At 39.7% G+C, this 19,557-nt stretch overlaps 1 protein-coding gene and 1 long non-coding RNA gene across 5 annotated transcripts in view; one reads left to right on the top strand and one right to left on the bottom strand.

Moving 5' to 3' along the window:
• Window positions 1-11,826, bottom strand: part of CDADC1 (cytidine and dCMP deaminase domain containing 1) — a 54,592-nt gene extending 42,766 nt beyond the window's left edge. For 3 of the 4 annotated variants that reach the window (XR_004325659.1, XM_032496168.1, XM_032496167.1), the window contains exons 1-3: window positions 11,638-11,826; window positions 10,792-10,889; window positions 2,701-2,775 (exon numbers count right to left, since the gene is read on the bottom strand). Coding sequence is in view for 2 of the 4 variants with exons in the window: in XM_032496168.1 (XP_032352059.1) it covers window positions 2,701-2,775; window positions 10,792-10,889; window positions 11,638-11,719 (255 nt within the window). In the remaining 2 variants the exon portion in view is untranslated. Of the gene's footprint in view, window positions 1-1,458; window positions 1,557-2,700; window positions 2,776-10,791; window positions 10,890-11,637 lie in introns of those variants that run through there. The other variant, XM_032496169.1, reaches the window with a different exon arrangement.
• LOC116668536 lies at window positions 11,826-18,857 on the top strand. The gene is made up of 3 exons (XR_004325665.1): window positions 11,826-12,407; window positions 16,478-16,729; window positions 17,681-18,857. It is a non-coding gene; the product is annotated as an uncharacterized LOC116668536 (long non-coding RNA).
• Window positions 18,858-19,557: the final 700 nt, after the last annotated feature.

Raw genomic sequence — 19,557 nt, 5'->3', positions numbered from 1 at the left:
TTTAATGTTTTAAATATTGACTAAAATAAAGATAATTCTCAGCTTCTTTCTAAAAGAGAGACTACCAATTTTTAGGACTGTGGCAGTCTAGACTAATGTGGGTAGGATGCACCTCCTACAAATATATAGATATTTATAAATTTAAAAACGTTTTTAAATGCACAGTCAAGCTCAAAAGAAAGGAAGACATACCCTGGGGTGTTAGAAAGGAAGAGAGAACTCAAAGGGCGAGCAGTAAACTCGAGCTATCTCAGTAATATCCCACCCACAGTAAGGGACTGGGCTGACTCTGCTTCAAGTCCCAGAGGCTGGGCACTGGCTGGGGTTCTGAAGAGTTGTTATTTTAAATCTAAAGTGTCCTAACTTATACAGATATTAATTTAAAAAAGCTGCTGTAATACTATTAATATCAGATAAACCAGACTAAGATTAAAAATCAGTTCTACACAAGACACAAAATAGTCTATACTGTTTTCACAGCAAAATACTCTGAAGTAAGGAATGTAAACCTGATCGCTGGGTTCATAAGGAACTTTACAATAGGAGGGGGACTTGGGCTGAGAACAGAGTGTCCATTATTTCTACTCCCTTTCAAAGAAATTTTACTCTACAATTATTCCCAATATTTGAAATCCCTTTACAGATCAGACCAAAGCTGTATTAACTAAATTAGTCAAGTTTCAGTTTCAATCATGAGCATAAATATTTGAAACTATGGAGAATGATATTTTGTGAAATGCCTAAAAAGAAGGAATGAAGAAGATTTTATAGAATTCCCTTTCTGAGGTAACCAACCAACCCTCCCCTAAACATTAAGGACATTTAAAAGGTATACAAAAATCTTTCCCTTACAAAATAAATATTCAAAAATGTAGCTAAAATATGAATGACCTATCCATATTGGCTTTTAAAATAAGCTTTAAATTTACTTTGAACCCCTTTTCCCTCCCCATCCCAAAACTTCTTGAGTTTTATGTTCCTTAAACACACAGTATATGTTAGTATCTACATCTAAGTACTTTCAGCAAGGTTTTAAAAAAATTATCACTGATGAGGCCTTATCAAAAGATCTCTGCAAACTAGAGCTCATTTTATTAAACCAAACCAATTGTGACCAATGGGAAAGGATGCGGTTAAACGGATTTTAGCTTTAACTTTCTAAGTAGTTAAGCAGACAGAAATCAAGCCAGAAACCCTGACCACAAAAGACTTACAAAAAAAAAAAGTTGCTAAAAAACGGGAAGGATACTCATCAATTTATTTTTAATTAGAACAATCTTTTAGGCCAAGTTCATTTATCACTTTTTTGTCTAGAGTCCTTTTCACTACAGAAGATATGTTTTTCCCTCCCATTTTGTTTCTATCTAAGGCCAAAATATGAAGTTTGAGAGAAAGATTTTTCCATCCCAAACTTAAAACAAAGTCTAAGTTGCATTCCATTTTGGTACTTCCACTTACTGCAACTCCCAGAAGACTGAATCTTTGCAGTGAATCACTGTTCTGGATCCTGATTTTGCTTCACTTCACTAACATCTTGGCAAGTCGTCTATGTAATCCTAGTCACAGAGTTTCACATTAAAACATAGGCAAAAGAGGACAGTCGGCTTTGTATATGAACTAATACATTTACTTAAACAGTGACTCACTATGTTTTCCCCTTTGCCTTTCTTATAACTAAAAATTCTAAGAATTCTAAGACAAATTATTTTTATATTCTTGTTGGGTATCGTAGAGACTCACTCTCAGAAATAACCTGGTCATCTCCAGGAAATGTACATAAGAATCATCAAGGTAACTTTTTTCAAAATATACATGTTTTGTTTCCACTCCACACCCAATGAATAGGAATCTCTCTGGAAAACTCAAAAGATTAAAAAAGCAAGAAAATACTATGCAATATTAAAAAAAAAAAAAACGGTTCATCTTCTCAGGACTGGGCTTTGATTTCACCCTACTCACAAGCTAGTAAGTTAGCCTGTTACTGTATCATGGATGCTGACAGAAGACATGAACCTCCTGGGTCAGAAACAAAGGACTTTACAGTTCCCAGAACAGCAAGTAATATGAGCGTTATATTTGTGATGGTTCCCTTGCCCACAAGTCCCATGCGGGTCAGGCAGATGGGCCCCAATGGATTCCTGAACATAAAGTGGGTTGTCTTATAGGACAGGAACACTGAGCTTGGGAATTCTGTTGTGTCTTACTGCAAACAGTAATAAGCAAATCTGTTCTATATCCCAGAGGGAGGCATTACCACAACCCTCAAGGTTGCCTGCTGCAAATACAACTTTGAGAAATGCCTAGGTAAAGAACAGTTAGGGCCTTGCATTCTTGGCAGGACCAGCAGGATGTGCTGGAGTTTGAGAAAACATGGAAGAGTATTTCTCAACACATTATATGAACAAATATGGGAAGGTGACAAGAGTTAAATCTGAAAGTTTTTTAAAAAAAGAGCAAGATGTAGGCGCATATTACAGAATACATAATCCCATCTGTTTTTTTTTTTTTTCCCCTTTGGAGAGACATGTATAGTCTTGTAAATGCATAATTTTTAGAAGAGTATACCAAAAACCCTCTTGGAAGTGGGAATGGGGAACCTCAGTGTAAAAGGGACTTTTATTCTAGTTTTGGAATTCTACAATCCCTTTTGCTTTGTTATTATGAACAGATATGCCTTTTAAAAAAATCATAAAAATTTACCTGTTTTTTGTCAGGAGATACTCTGGTCATCTCTTCATTATCCCCTAAGGCTCCATGCTTTCCCTCCTCTTTTTCCTAATTCAAAGTGGATTAAGGAGAAAAAAAGATGAGTATGTAAAACGTAATTAATTCAATATTTCCTATTCAAAGGCTGGTTTCTTTGGCTGTGGCTTTTCACGTTTTTCTTGATGAAACTCTGCACTGACTTCCTGCTTCATTCAGGTTCAAGTTCAGAATACTTAACCCAGTAAATAAGGCTTTTATAATTTGGCCCCTGAATACTTTTTCTAAAATACAGAAGAACTGAAAATAAAATTCTGTAGTTTAAGGTTTCAGAGCTGGGGCAGTTTTGAGCAGTGGAAAAGTTTGGGTGTGGCCATGGCTAAGAAGGACTAACAGGGAACAGAGGTAAATTACCTGGCACTGGGAAGGTAAGGAGCTATGTAGCAAAGGTATGAGATACGGATTGTGGCATGCAGAAGAACAGTCCCCCAAAGACCTCCCTGTCCCAGTCCCTGGAGCCTGAGGCTATGTTATATTACATGGCAAGGTTGCATATGGAATTAAGGTTGCTAATCATCTTGAAATGGGGACGTTGTCCTGGATTATCAGGTCCCCACAAAGGTCCTCATAAGTGAAAGAGGAGGCAGGAGAGTCAGTGCCAGAGTGATCCAACAAAAAAAAGACTCATCCCATCATTGCTGGTGTTGAAGACAGAAGAAGGGGTTCACAAGCCAAGGAATGTGGGCAACTTCTAGGAGCTGGAAAAAACAAGGAAACAGATTCTCCCCGAGAGCCTCTAAAAGGGATGCAACTCCACTGATGCTTTAATTTTAGGCTAGTGAGACCCATTTCGGACTTCTGACCTATAGAACTGTAAGAATATAAATCTGTGTTGTTTTAAGCCATGAACTTTGTTGACACTAATGTAGGAATGTCCACAAGTCTCCTAAAACTTGAAGTAGAAAGTTTTGAGCAAGGGGATAAATTCATTCCCCTCTCCATCCATCTATCCAACCAGTTTTTGAACACAATTTTTCATAGCAGATTTATTCTTCATTTATTAATTCAACAAATATTTATTGAATCCTTGCTCTGTGCCAGCCATAAACCTAGTTGCTCAGGATGCAGCTCTTACAGAGCTGATGATGTATGAACACAGGAAAGTGACTATGAGGTAAGCAGATGACAAGGGGAAATAGCAGAATTCTGTAAGCCCCCAGGTAGGTGGGATATGTAATAAACTGAGTAAGTCTGAAAGTGGGAATGGCAAACTTGGTGAATGCTGACCTCTTAGTCTTCTGAAACAAATGCTGGATGCTAGAAAAGGAATAACCTCTAAGCAGTTTACAGGAAAAGCCATGTCCTGGGAAAGAGGTTTCTATTCAAGTAGTACAGGAAGTGGAGGAAGTAATGATGTCGGCTGTGAAATGATGGGGGTGTGGATGGTAGTGCTAGTGATGATGACTATACAGATGGTAATAATAATAATACCTAATATTTACTGAGTGTTTATCATGTTATCAGGTCCTAAATTACCACATTTAATCCTCACAACTTTACAAAGTAAATATGATTACTCCCATTTTCCAAATGAAATTGTGGAGAGAGATTAAATATCTCAACTATGGTCACATAGCTAATAAATGGGTAAGCAAGGTAGTGAGCCCCAGATCCGCTGTCTTCAACATTATGCTATATTACTTCTGTTATGGAAAAGTAGATGAGGTCTTTTAGCACAAAAATAAGGTACTGAAGGACACAATGGGAAGAGCTGAGAGAGGGACAATATGTGATGTGTAGACAAAAATGAAGGGGAAAATGCAGTTATTCTAATTCTTACTAATGTAATATTCAGACAATTTAGATAAGTCTAACTTAAATTTAAAAACTATGAACCAGTAGGAGAGATTACTATTTTAAAATGACAACCATGGTAAACAGCACTAGATTTCTATTCCAAAACATTTAAAAAATTGTTTTTCCCTCTGAAGTCTCATACATAATTAGTTTCCCTCCCACTCATTTATCTAGTTTTTGACTGCATTATTACAATTTTTATTCTTTATACTCATTATATACATTGTTGAACAATCGTCAAGACACACCCATAAAGTGTAAACATCTGACAACACAGAAAACTCAGATAGCAGTTATATTCAGAAGTGGTTGTAGTTCGTAATTCCCTAAGGCTGGTAAAAATTACAATTTAAATGTCCAGTAATAAAGGAAGAGACATGTTACATTGATACAATGAACTTATGCAATCATTAAGATAATAACAAAATGATATCAAAACCCATACAACTCCTGGAAGAAAACAGGTGGTAAGCTCTCTGACATAGGTTTTGGCAGTTTTTTAAATCTGACACCAAAAGCAAAAGCAAAAGCAAAAGCAACAAAAGCAAAATAAACAAGTGGGACTACAACAAACTAAAAAGCTTCTACATAGCAAAGAAACCAGCCAGAAAATGAAAAGCAACATAGTGAATGGAAGAAAATATTTGCGAATCACAGGTTTGATAAAAGATTAATACCCAAAATATGTAAAGAGCTCATACAACTCAACAGCAAAAAACCAACAAATCCAATTAAAAAATGGGCAGAAGATCTGAACAGACATTTTTCCAAAAAAGATATACAGATGGCCAACAGGTACATGAAAAGATGCTCTATGTATTTAATTATCAGGGAAATGCAAATAAAACCTCAATGAGATATCACCTCACACCTGTTAGAATGGTTATTAAAAAAGACTAATAATAACAAGTGTTGGTGAGGATGTGGTGAAAAAGGAACCCTTGTGCACTGCTGGTGGGGGTGTAAACTGATTCAGGCACTGTGGAAAATAGTATGAAGGGTCCTCCAAAAATTAAAAATAGAACTACAATATGATCCAGCAATGTCACTTCTGGGTGTTTATCCAAAGAAGATGAAAACACTAAGTTGAAAAGATATCTGTACCCAATGTTCAATAGCCAAAATATGGAAATAACCTAAGTGTGCATCAGTGGATGAATGGATGAAGAAATTGTGGTGTAAGTATACAAGCACACACAATATAATATTATTCAGCCATAAAGCAGAATTAAATCTTGCCATCTGCAGCAACACAGAAGAACCTCAAGGGCATTATGCTAAGTGAAATAAGTCAGAGAAGGACAAATACCACATGATTTCTCTTATATGCAGGATTTAAAAACAAACAAACAAACAAACAAACAACAAACCCCAAGCTCACAGACACAGAGAATAGATTGGTAGTTGACAGAGGTAGGGGTAGGGTGGGAGAAATAGGTAAACTTTAAAAAAAATTTAACTTAAATAAACTGAATTTGAAAATATAGACTAGAATAGAATAAAATAAAATAAAAACAACAAATGCATAAAGTCCGTAGTATACACCAGGCACTATCTAAGACTTTTACAAATATCAAGTAAATTCTTTTTTCAATAAAAGCTCCATGTAGTATGTACCAGTAACGTTAGATTTTACAGATGAGGAATTTAACAGAGAAAGAGGTAACTTACCCAAGGTTACACAACTAGTAAGAGTGAGAGGCAGAGCCAGAATTTGAACCCAGGCAAGCTAACTGCAACCACTGGCTACTCCCAAACCATGAGACTAAGCTGTCACTCCAGTGTTTCTAACAGTATTACAGGATGAGCATTTTCCCATGTTAAATGAAAAGGGCAGGATCCAGAATGAAATGATATCAAATGAGTAAAGGAAATAGAGAAAAAAGATCAAGAAATAACACAAAAACGTCAACAGTTTCTAGGTGGTGGAATTATGGGGGATTTTTTTTTCTTTTGGCCATTTAATAAGTAATAAACATGTATTTGGTAACACATAGAAATATCTTATTTTTAGAAAGACAAAGGTTTGTAAAGTGCAAAAGCAATGTTTCTAATACAAATACATGTCAAATTGCATCTTCAAGTTTCTGTGACTTTGTATAGCAAAAGCAGAACAATTTAAGTGAAACAAATGTATTACTTTAACTTAAAGAACATTTTTCTTCTCTTAATAGGAAAAAGATCTTAACCTTATGACCATTAATTACGTGTAATTAATAGTAGAATTATTTATTTAATTTAATGCACCTGTTGAAAAAGAACTCAATTTCAGCACAGGATGTATTTCTTGGTGTGTGTGTGTGTGTGGTATGTGTGTGTATATGAATTAAAATGAGATCAAATCTTGACATTAAAAAGAGTTCCTCCAATTTATTATTTAATCTCTAAAGAGCTCAGCTTTTAACATTTATTTAATTAAAATATATTTGACATACAACATTGTGTAAAATTAAGGTATATGTTAATTTGATACATTTATATATTGTCATACGATTGCCATTGTAGCAATAATTAGCACCTCTATCATGTTTATAACTATTCACTTCTTTTTAGTAGTTGGAATAACTAAATCCTAGTCTCTTAGCGTGTTTGATGATTATAATACAATATTATTGTCTACAGTCACTAGATTGTGCATTCGATCTCCAGGGCTTATTTACTACTCGTGGGTTTGTACCCTTAAACAACATCTGTCCTGTTTCCCCACACCCCAGCCCATGGGAACCACCATCTTACTCTCTGTATGAGTTTGGCTCTCACATGTAAGTGAGATCATACAGTACTTGTCTCTCTCCGCCTGATTTATCTCATTTAGCATAATGTGCTTAAGGTCCATTTACGGTGCTGCAAATGGCTGATGTCCTCCTTTATCATAGTTGAATAACATTCCACTGTAAAGCTCAGCTTAAAAATGCACTTTTAAAAGGTGTAAGTCTCTAAACATTTGCTTCTACTCTTGTATCTTCAAGACAATTTTAATGGCAAAAAAACAAAACAAATAAAAAAAAAACTCCAACAGCTTAGAAGTCGTCTACTTTCATAAAACAGTACTAAGCTATTAACAAGGAGAAAGAATAAAGGACTTAAAAATCCATGAAGAAAATGCAGACCTTCCTCAAAGCCATTAATAATATGTGGAGCCAGGGTAGGGGTTAGAGAAGTCATTGAAAAATAGGGAATAAAAATGCATAACATTTTAAATAATGTTTTACTATTTCTAAAACATTTCACATAGGAATTGGCAGAAGACTACACCAAGAGATATTACTTTATCATAAAAAGTGAATTTCCTCTCTATATACAGACCTTACACCCTTCACAAAAATGAACTCAAAATGGGTCATAGTCCTAAATGTAAAATCCAAACCATAAAACTCCAAGAAGATAACATAGGAGAAAACATAGATGTCCTTGAGTATGGTGATGATGTTTTAGGTACAACATCAAAGGCGTAACCCATGAAAGAAATCAGTGATAAGCTGGAGTTTATTAAAATTAAAAACTGCCCTACAAAAGACAATGTCAAGAGAATAAGAAGACAAGTCACAGACTGGGAGAAAATATTTGCAAAAGATATATCTGATAAAAGACTGTTCTCCAAAGTATACAAAGAACTCTTAAAACTCAACAATGAGAAAACAACCCCATTAAAAAATGGGCCAAAGACCTTAACAGACACCTGACCAAAGAAGATACAGATAGCAAATAAGCACACAAAAGGATGTACCACATCATTTGTCACCAAGGAACTGCAAATTAAAACAATGAGATACTGCTACACTCCTATTAGAATGGCCAAAACTTAAAACATTGACAACACTAAATGCTAGTGAGGATGTGGAGCAACAGGAACACTTACTCACTGCTGGTGGGAATGCAAAAGGGTACAGCCACTTTGGAAGACAGTCTGCTAGTTTTTTAGAAAACGAAACATACCCTTATCATTCAATCTATACAATCATGCTCCTCGGTATTTACCTAAAGGAGCTGAAAACTTATGATCATGCAGAAACCTGCACACAGATGTATACAGCAGCTTCATTCACAATTGCCATAACTTGGCAGCAACCAAGATGTCCTTCAGTAGGTGAATGGATTAAATTAAGTGTGCTATATACAGACAAAGCAATCTTATTCAGTGTTAAAAATGAGCTATCAAGTCATGGAAAGACAGGGGAATCTTAGATGTATATTACCAAATGAAAGAAGCCAAACTGAAAAGGCTTCACTATATGATTCCAACTATATAACATTCTGGAAAAGGCAAAACTCTGGAGACAGTAAAAAAGACTGGTGGTTGCCAGAGGTCAGGGGTTGGGGGAGGAATGAATAAGTGGGGCACAGGAAATTTTTAGGGCAATGAAAATACTCTGTATCATATCATGATACATAAGTGTCTCAATCTACATCTACATTTGTCCAAACCCATAGAGGGTACAACATCAAGACCGAACTGTAACGTAGACTGCGTGAAACGATATGTCAATGTACCACTCTGGGGAAGATGTGAATGATGGGGAGGCTATTCATATGTGCAGGCAGGGGAAATCTCAGTACTCTCCCTCAATTTTGCTGTGCTCTAAAATAATAAATAAGTCTTAATGAAAAGAAAAAAAAAATTGAATCCCTAACTCCCTGTGTTACAATTCTTCAACAGAATCCTGATACTTAAAAGGATAAAATCTAAACTCCCTTGCAAGGCACACAATGTTTTTTATGATCTGATCCTTCTCTACCTTTCCCAGCTCATCTCCACTCTCTTCCCTCTACCCAACTTCACCATCCCACATGAAGACCACAAGTTCTCTTCAAGTTTTTCCATAAAGAGCCCCTTGGCTTAGCAATACCTACTTATTCTTCATGTCTCAATGCAAATGCAGCCTCCCCTGTGAATCCTTCCCTCACTTCCCCCAGTCGAGCCTGGTCCTCAGGCTTCAGTCTTGGTAGCATCTCTGCTTATATTTTCTACTTGACTTCACCAACTATTTGTACCTTAATTGTTTAAATGCCTAGTTTCTCTCTCCATTAGAAAATAAGGACCACATCTTTTTTTTTTTGTACCTCCAATGCCAAACACACAACCTCACTCACAATAAAGAAGACAATAAAAATGAAAAAGAAAAAAAGGATGGCTAGGAATGATCTCATAAGAGTACTGTGGGAATTTAAGGATTTACAAAAAGTGTTTCTGTGGAAAACCTAAAGACATCTTTCAGCAGAATTATTGGCAAGCTGGAAACTTCAATAAGCACATGTAGAATATGATTACTATTTTGTAAAAGGAAAAAAACGTGCTTAAGAAAAAAAATTGAAGGAAAGTATCAAAATGCTGAAAGTGCAGTATTAGAATGATGAACAGCTATTGCTGCTTTCAAAAGCATGTCTGAAATGCTTAAGCTAATATTGTTTTCCACAATATGATCTTGGCTCCCTAAAAATTAATGACAGCAACCTAGACTCCAAATCTACGAATCTAAACTCCAAATCTACTAAATCAAAAGGGTGAGAACCCAGCACCATGTATGAAAGAAACCTGACTCCAAGCACAGAGGAAAATGATGAGAATGCAGCACCTTGCTGCCCTGAGGACAGGAGAAAGAAAAGGCATAGGATGCACAAACTTCCAAAATGCTGGCTTGTATAATTGTTCTTACTATACATTCCTAACCTGTTTTGATCATCTCTTTTGAGATTCAAAAAAGAGACTACTTGACACAACATTGTAAAATGACTATAACTCAATAAAAAAAGTTGAAAAAAAAAGAGACTACTTACATGGAACAAAACTAATTAACATTCATAGATGTAATAGAAGATGCTAAGAGATATACCAAGTAAAATAAGACATGGCCTCTCCCTTCAATCAATTTAGTTTGGTGGGGGGGGGGGGGGGACCATCTAGATGAAACACCAACAGCATAAAATTGAGTGACAAATTATGTGGTATAGACAACTATCTGCCCAAACAAACACATAAATGCCATCAATAGCTAATAAATATGGAACGTCTGATAGGGGTAAATATGGCACATCTGAGAATCTATATTTAGACTGGAAAGAAAAGCTATCACACTATGAATTACAAGTATCACAATAAACCGCAGAGGTATTTTGCAAATTTAAAGGCTTGCTGAGTTTGTTTTTAAGTGTGACAGAAACTGGGGCAATAAAATCAAATTTTAGACCAGTGCTTTTCTAAAGGGAAAACCTATCTAAGGAAACAAATTATACCTGAGATTTTTGTCTTTGGGTTCCGACCACTGGGAAGAGCTCCATCCAGAGGCTGAGCAGAGTGAAGAGGTTGACTTTAGAAAGCCTTGGTATTTCACCTACAAGAGAGAAGGCAAACATTTAAAAATTTTACTGATGTTGAAAATACGAACTCAATGCCACTTGGGTGCTGCAGCCTTAGCTCGGCTATTTTAGCAGGAGACGGAGGAAAAGGATTCTTGGACAAGAGAATCAAAGCGTTTTCTTAGCAGGAGATTAGTTTCAACCTCCTTGCGGGCAACCTCCTCCAGCACTTTCCAAAGCTGGGCTCTTTTTCACCCGGCAGAAGAAAAAAAAAAAAGTATAACTGATAAACGGAGCTATGGGAACAATCCAACGGAAGTTATTAAAAGTCCTTGCATCTGATGTCATCGTGGAGCAAGCTTTACTTTAGACTGTGTGGAGGCGTTGCAACAAGGACAGTGGTTAGAACACAGAACTAAAAATACGGTGACCTTTGAAGGTAAAGCAGCTGATATATAGGAAAGCGTCGCGTACGGTTAATTTTGAAATCAAGTCAAAAACACGGTTTGGGGCATTTTCAGACTCGTCGATCCCCGGAGATTTCAGCTCCAAGTCCTGGGAGGTAAAGTAAAAGGGGGCAGTGAGCGCAACTTCAAAAGCCAGTGCAACCGGGCGGAGGGACCCCAGTGACCGAGGTGGGGACGCGCCCACGGCGGGGATGGGACGCCCAGGAGCAGAAGCGCAGGCAAAGAGGGGCAGCCAGGGAGCCCGGAGTGAAACGGAGGGATCCGCACAGAGCAGAGCTAAAGGCTGGGTGGCGGGATCAGGGTTCGGGGTACTCACCGGTCATGCTGCCAGTCTGGGTGCTGACTGACCGTCCGGCCCCCGCGCTCTCCAGATTTTGCATCTGCCCTGCTTCTTTCATCCCAAGCCCACCGGCCTCTGCTGCCCAGGAAACCTTTGGCTTTCCGGCATGATCTTTGCCCCAGCAACTCCACCTCTCAGCTCCTCCCAGCAACTGTAATAGCAACGGCCAACTCGGCGCAGCCAACTGACGTAGAAGCCCGGCCGCCACTTCCGGGCGCTTTGTGTGACGTCACGGCGAGGCGTGGACGCGGCGGTGCGAGGCTGCCCGTCTGGCGGCTGCCGTGTGGGTGGGAAACGGCCATCCGTGGTATAAATTACTTGAGGGTTTTATTTGACTATGTTCGTTGGTTTTGCCTGAGTCTGGTCCCTTGAGGATGTCTTGGCAGGAAGTCCCAGGTTGCGCAGACTATGACAGGATGATGAGGGCAGCGCAGACTTGAGAGTTTTGGTCAGAGAGCGAAGGAGAGTTGAAAGGGAAAACCGCCCCTTTTGTCGGGGTCAAGGCCTTGGAGAATTTGTGGGACGAAGGAAGTGGGAGCTGGGTTGTCGGGATTGTTGTTACCCTCTGAGATTGGCCAGTCCTGAGGAACTTAGTGCCTGGGACTCTGCTTCTTATCAAACACACGAAGACATTAAGAGGTGGAACTGTAATTGTGGGAAACGTGAGAATAGGAGGAAATGGCCCCTGGAAAATCTGAGAAGTACCTGACATTGTGGATTTATGCCCAGTGAAATTTATTTTTATTGTAAGTATCCTAGGCATGACTGAGAGCCCAGTTTCCATCACTCATTTGTGTTGTAACCATAACTTGAAATATTGACAAAAAACAAGACACAAAAATCTGCTCCAAGACTATGAAAGCAAAAGCTGAACATTGTAAAAGTATATGATTTTGTAAAAGATTGAAAAGAGAATCTTTACCCTTGATGGGTATGACTGTGGTTCATTTGTTTTTTGTTACTGTATAGTATTTCACTGTAGCTGTATGCCACAATTTGTATATCCATGTTGGAGTTAAAAGACATTTGGACTATCTCCAGCTTCTTGCTATTTCAAACAATGGTGCTATAAACATTTTTGTGTATGTCTCCTTATGTTCATATGGAAGAGTTTCTTTAGGGACTATACTTAGGAGTAGAATTTTTAGGTTGTTAATGTCAAGTTTTCTAGATAATGCTGAAAAGTTTTCCAAAAAGATTAGACCAATTTAAATAGCTCTGTATCCCCCACTAATTCTTGGTTTTGTCAAACTCTTAATGTTTGCTAATCTGGTTGGCATAAAATGGTACCTTGTGGTTTTGATTTTCCCTCATTTCTACTTGGGTTGATTGGCCATACATGTGTCCTCTCTATGAAATACTTGTTTACCATTTTTCTGTTTGGTAGTTCTTATTTCTTATTCATTTATAAGCATTCTTTATACATCCTGGATATTCATTCTCAGTTGGGTGAGTGATGGTAAATATCTTCTCTTCATTTGTCACTTGCTTTTTTGCTTACTTGATGTTTTTCAGTGCATCCCTCTTTATTTTAATGTTTCAAACATACAAATAATTTTCTTTAATGAGGTTTGTATCTTTTAAAAAAGTATTTTCTACCCAAGTTTATAAAGATATCTTTTATTTTTCTGTCAATTATACCTCAATTTAAAAAAATAACTTTTAGATTTCCTCTAAAAGCCATAAGCTTTTCTTTTCCTATTTCTATCCTCATGCATCTAGAATTCATTCTTTTGTGTGTGATGTGAGGGAGGAATCTAATTTTTTGCCCTTTAGGATAATCAGTTATCCCAACACTATTTCCTCATCGATCTGCAGTGTCACCTCTGTCATGCATCAAATTTCCATACAGACAAGAGTCTTGCTGACCTCTGTACTGTGTATCATTGGTTTATTACACCTCCACTAACCCCCACCAAAAAAAACCCCAAAATCCCACCTTATTTTCTTCAGGAATATCTTGATTATTCTTTGCCATTTAGTCTTCATTTTATATAAATTTTTGGATTAATTAGCATAAATTTGTTCAAAATGTTTTCTCACTGTCTTTTAATTTTCAAGAACTCTTTAAGCTCAAGAGTAAATAAACAATCTAATTAGAAAATGCATAAAAGACTCAAATAGTCACTTCACCAAAGAAGAGGTACAGGTGGCAAATAAGCACAGTAAAAGATGTTCACTGTCACTAGCCATTAAAGAAATGCAGATTGAAACCATGATGAGATACAGTGCATACCTATTTAGAATGGCTGAAATAAAAAATACTACTAGTACCAAATGCTGGCAAGGATGCAGAACAGCTGGATGTCTTGTACATTGCTGGTGAGAATATAAAATGTTACAACTGCCTGGGAAAACAGGTTGACAGTTTCTTATAAAGTTAAACATATGCTTATATCAGTCAGCAGTCACACTCCTTGGTATTTATTGTAGAAGACTGAACACCTATGTTCACACAAAACTCTCTACATGAATATTCATAGGAGCTTTATTTGTAATAGTAATAGTCAAAAACTGGAAACAAGCCAAGCAGCCTTCAACTAGTGAATAGAAAAAATCGTGAATAGAAAAATTAGTTTGCTGTGGCTTACAAATGACCAAATCTCAGTGGCTCGCCACAACAGATGTTTCCGTCTGGGCCGTGCTGCAGCGCTGCTTCTCTGGGTCGCCTCTAGGATCCAGGCTGGAGGAGCAGCCTCTGTCCGTATGTTCTTTCTCCTGGAAGAAGGAAAAGTGGTGGCAAAACTAACTGATGGCACTAAGAGCAAGTCACAAGGCCAGGCCAGACGTCCGGGAAGTCAGATGTATACTCCTGTTTCAGGGACATGCTGGAAAGGCAGGTACCACGATTATCTCAACAATAATACAGTATTAGTAAGTTATCCACTAATCATGGCTCCTTTGCCTGTTACTTCACCTCTTGTCAGTAAAAGAAGTCCCAAAAGAATTTGTCCCAAAAAAGAATTCCCCCCAAAAATCTCCCCCAATTTGCAGTTTTCAATAGTTTACCACATTTACACTTTTTTTGTTCCCTCTTTCTCTCTCCCACTTGCACACCCCTCCCCCTCATTCTTTTTTCCAAATCATTTGAGAGCAGGTTACAGACACTGTACCCAATTCCCCCCAAAACAAGGACACACTCTAACACATGCTGTAAACCATTCAAAAGAGGAAATCCACATTGATGGAACACTACTGTTTAATCCGCAGGCCTATTCACATTACAAAAAGTGTTTGAACGTGTCGTTTTCCCATCTGGTTCAGCGTCCCATCCAGAATCACTAGTTTTGCCTCTTGTTAGTTTCCTTCAACCTGGAACATTTTCCACAGTCTTTCCCTCTGTTTCACAACATTAACAGTTTCAAAGGGCACAGGCTTTTCATTCTGTAAGATTTCTGGCAACCAAGATCACTCTGAGGTTTCCCACAACCAGACTCAGGCCACCCATTTTTGGTGGAAGTGCTGAAGAAGATGCTGTGCTCTTTTCCATCAATAATGCCAGGAGGCCACTCAGCGTTAACCCCTCCCACCCCTGTGAGGCCAACCTTGACCATCTGGCAAGTTAGTGCTTGTCAGGTTTCTACACCATAATGCCATTATTTCTCCCTTTGTAATTGACAAGTATTTTGTCGGGGGGGATACTCTCCACGCTGTGCCAGTGTTCTATGCATATGAAACTCCCGCACACCAACTCGGCTATCTATTGGTGATTCCCACGTGAATTAACCACCATTGTGATGGTTTTCCGATTGTGATTTTCTGTTTCCATAATTCCTTCTACATATAGTAGTTACCTTTCTACTGTAAGGAAGAGCTTTTACTTCGTCCCCATTGATTCATTCATTCATTTGTATCAGTATGGACTTGGGAATTCCTATTTTATTCAATAGGTTATAAGTTGTTATTTATTTTAATGCTCAAACTGTTCCACATTTGGCTGATGAAATACCCTTCACGTTGACTCCTTTATCCTTTTGACGTGTCCGCATCACTCTTTGAGCACTTTTTCACATTCTGGTGCAATAAAATGCTCCAGGCTCATCTTATACCTTCCCTGCCCCAGACCTGGGATCACTGATTTCCCCCAAGGACCCCTGGCTCCTCTTAGTGTTTAAAAATTAAGATCTAGGCATTAAGTGTGTTCATTGCTACTGATAGATCATTACCACCAGACCCTCAGAGCATAGATCTAGAAAATATATTTACATCTATATATGTATTATATATATATACACACATTCATATGACTGTATCTCTCTCAGTAGCTAACTGTCTACCTAAGAGTTCACACTGACACCTTCAGTTCCAGTCCAGCGCATCAGGGTTTTTTTATAGCCTTCTCTCTTGCCATATTTGTAAATCTCTTATCCTGGCTCCCACTATTCTCAGTACAGGTTTTTTCTCCCCCCCCCCCCCCAGTTTCCCTGTATGTGACTAATCTCCCTAGCACAGTGGCTCCCCTCTTGGCTTCCCAGCCCCTGTGCAGCTGCCTCCACAGCGCCTGTTCCCTCCATGAGAGGGGATGGGAAAAGGAGGCAGGAGGAGGGAAAGGGGGGGCTATCAAATGGCTTTTTGACTGTATTATTCAGAGAGAGAGGAAAGTAGGTAGGAAGGAAGGAAGGAGGGAGGGAGGGGATAGAGGAAAGGAAGGAGGGATTTATGGTCATCGCAAATTTTCTTGAAAACTGAATGATCCCAAGTAGCACAGCGCTTGCAAAGAATAGGTGCTTAATATCATTAATTAGTGTCCCTCCCCACTTTGTGTTTCATTTGCTTATTCTCCATAGATAACCCGGATCTCTTCCTTTTATTCTAGGTCCTGTTGGTTGGGAATGTTAGTGCTAGCAGTGGGTTCATTTGGTCAGAATGCCCTCAAAGCAGAACAAGCTGCGGTCCCCTGCAGCTCGTCATATAGACATGGTACCTATACTGGATTTGCTGATACTGGTGGTGTTTGGCAGAGACTGAATACCTGGCTGGTAGAAGAAAACGTACCTCACACTCAATCTTGTTTTCGTATGTGGAAGGCACACTGTGACTGGTGACAGTGTCTTCTGCATGTTTGAAGGTAAGATGGCCACAGGACCGATAGGGACTCCTGGTGGCCAGTGCACCCTTGTGGGTAGGATTGGCCCTAATTTGGTCATTTCAGGCAAGGATGTAACCATAAACACCACCCTGAATTCAGAAATTAAGATTTCCTAAACAGTTCCTGGAAGGCAGTTCCTGGCAGCACTTAAACCCCAAAGACAGAAAGAGAAGCCTGAAACAAAATCCAGATGCCTTCATGGAACATTCCCTTTGCTTCAGAGGGCAGTGCTTGCTGCCAAAGAGAATGACTTCTTGGGTTTAATGTATATTGTCCCTAGCGGTGTCCTCGGCAAAGTAAACTTGGTGCCACAGAGATTAATGTGCCACAAAGTAAGACTGTCCAGGAACCCTGGGAACATCTGTGCCCCACGAGGTGGGAAGGGGGGGCAAGCCCACTTCCTGTGCTGTCCTGGGGCAGAAGGCAGGCCCACTGTCTGCGTCCCAGCTCCTCTGGGTCCCCATTTGTGCGGCGCCCTCTGGACTGGGTTTGGGCACCCCTAACTCAGCAGCCTGAAGAGGCTCTGTAATTGGACATGTTAGAAATCAGCAGAAGGGACTGGAGGGAGGGATAGGGATGAGAGGACAGGGAAGAGAGGGCACTAGTGCCGATGGAATAGCTACTTGCATCGTATGTGGAAGTCAGCTTCTGTAGCAGTGATGACGGTAATAACAATGGTGTCTTACGTTGTCGAGCATCTCCTATGTCCCAGGCTCCCGTTCTAGCTACTTCACATTTACTCCCAGCAACCTTATGAAGTGGATATTTTTTTTAAAAATTATTATCACTACTTGTAGAAACCAAGACACTAAATACCTTGCTCAAGCAGGCTCAGCTTGAGGGGCGGGAACAGGGTATAAATGTTCAAGACTTCGTTTAATACTCACAGTAACCCTATGGTACAGATTTTTTATCATCTCCACTTTACAGGTGAGGAAACTAAAAACCTTGGACCAGCAACGTCAGCATCACTCAGGAGTTTATTAGAAATGCAGAATCTTGGGTCCCACTGCAGACCCACTGAGGCAGAACCACTAGGCTAGACCACAGGGCCCTAGCAGGTCTCAAACTCAGGCACGTATGAGAGTCACCCAGAGACCGTGTTAAACCCAGGTTCCTGGGCCCCGCCCCTGAGGCTGCTGAGTCCCTGGTATTTAGCAGTATTCTGGCCCTCTGAGGAGTTGCTCCCATCAAGTTCTTTTTGGTATCACATCATCTGATGACATTAGTTGATACTAAAAAGCAAAATTTTCATACCAGGTTAGGAGCAGGAATCAAAGTTGCATTTTAATTCTGAGATTGACAAACTTTTTCCATAAAGGCCCAGACAGTAAGTATTTCAGGCTTTGCGGGCCCCTGGTTCTCTGTCGTATGTCACAAAAGCAGTTACAGACAATATATAATATGCTTATCCTCACCAACAAGAAGGCAGTATCTTCTGTATTTTTCCTGGATAAACCACAAAACTCTTCTTTTTGCAAGATCAGTTTTCCTGCTTATGCATATAAATCAAGGTGAGGAGAGTAGAGGTGGTCATGAAAAAAACCTAAAGGAAAATCGGCAAAACCAGACAAATCAGTTGTCAGCGTCTATGGGCTCAGGGTCTGTCTCAGCCCTGAAGCGGTGTCCGCGGTACACCTGCTGAAAAGCCGAGGCCCAGGCAGGGCGTGGACACCAGCAGCAACATGCCTGGAGAAACAGTGGCCGCTGTTCCATCTAACAGTGGGAGTAACACGTTCACTTACATTCCCTTGATGAAACAAAGCCTCCACTGAAATCCTCTTTAGGGGAGCACACGGTTTCTATCACTTTCTGGTAATTTCCAAAACCAGCCATTACAGATTTTTAAAATATACTTAAAACACAATGTACTGAAGTCAGAAGCTTCATTGCATTTTACAAATGTGTTTTCCTCCCCTTTCACCCACTACTTCCTCAACATTGACTTCTCCAAATAACTGATAACTCAGATCCTGGTCATTAGATCAATTATAGTAAACATCATTCCCAGATGACTTCTGCCCCTCCATGTGCCACCGGCAGGAGTCACACAGCAGTGCCAGCAGTGCATCTTCTTGGAGAACCCAGAAGTCTTCAAAATCTGTGAGTTCAGACTGTGGTTGTTCAACAGGTGAGGGGTCAGTGGCTGGTGGATTTGGTGAGAGGCCTGTTGGCAAAGTTACCTTCTCCACATGCACCTTACAGCTTTCTTTTCTGATTGACCAGTGGAAGGGTGTCTTTAAAAGTTCCCTCCTGGCGCCTAAGGACTGACGATGATAACAGCTGTGTTGCCTCAACATCAGCCAATCAGAGAATTGAGCACAGCTGATCACATGCCCTGGGATGCCCCGCCCTCACTTGGCCTTTAAAAAACGCTTTGCTGAAGCCCTTCGGGGAGTTCAGGGCTTTTTGGGAGCACGAGCCAACCTTCTCCTAGCTCGGCCCTGCAGTAAACCCTTGTCTGCTCCAAACCCTCCCACTTCAGTTTGTTTGGCCTCACTGTGCCTCGGGCACACAAACTTGCCTTTGGTAACAATTTGGATGAAGCCAGCCTAGGAGTCTGTGCCCACGGCAGGTCAGTCCCGCCAGGAGCAGCTCCTTCCCTGAACCCCAGCAACTGCCGGAGCTCACTTCTGTCCGGACTCTCCCAGACAGGCTCTGGCCACCTCGACACAAGGCTGTTTGGAGCCAGAAGCATCTGGAGCTATGGTCCACTTTTGGTGTCACTTGGGGTAAGTGGCTCCAGCTTGCACAGACGGGGAATTCTCTCCACTGCATCTGGGCTCATTCTTTTGCAGAAAGTGAAC

The sequence above is a fragment of the Camelus ferus genome, chromosome 14 (assembly GCF_009834535.1).
Source record: "Camelus ferus isolate YT-003-E chromosome 14, BCGSAC_Cfer_1.0, whole genome shotgun sequence".
In the NCBI taxonomy this organism is placed as follows: domain Eukaryota; kingdom Metazoa; phylum Chordata; class Mammalia; order Artiodactyla; family Camelidae; genus Camelus; species Camelus ferus.
This window is presented reverse-complemented; position numbering and strand designations above follow the sequence as displayed.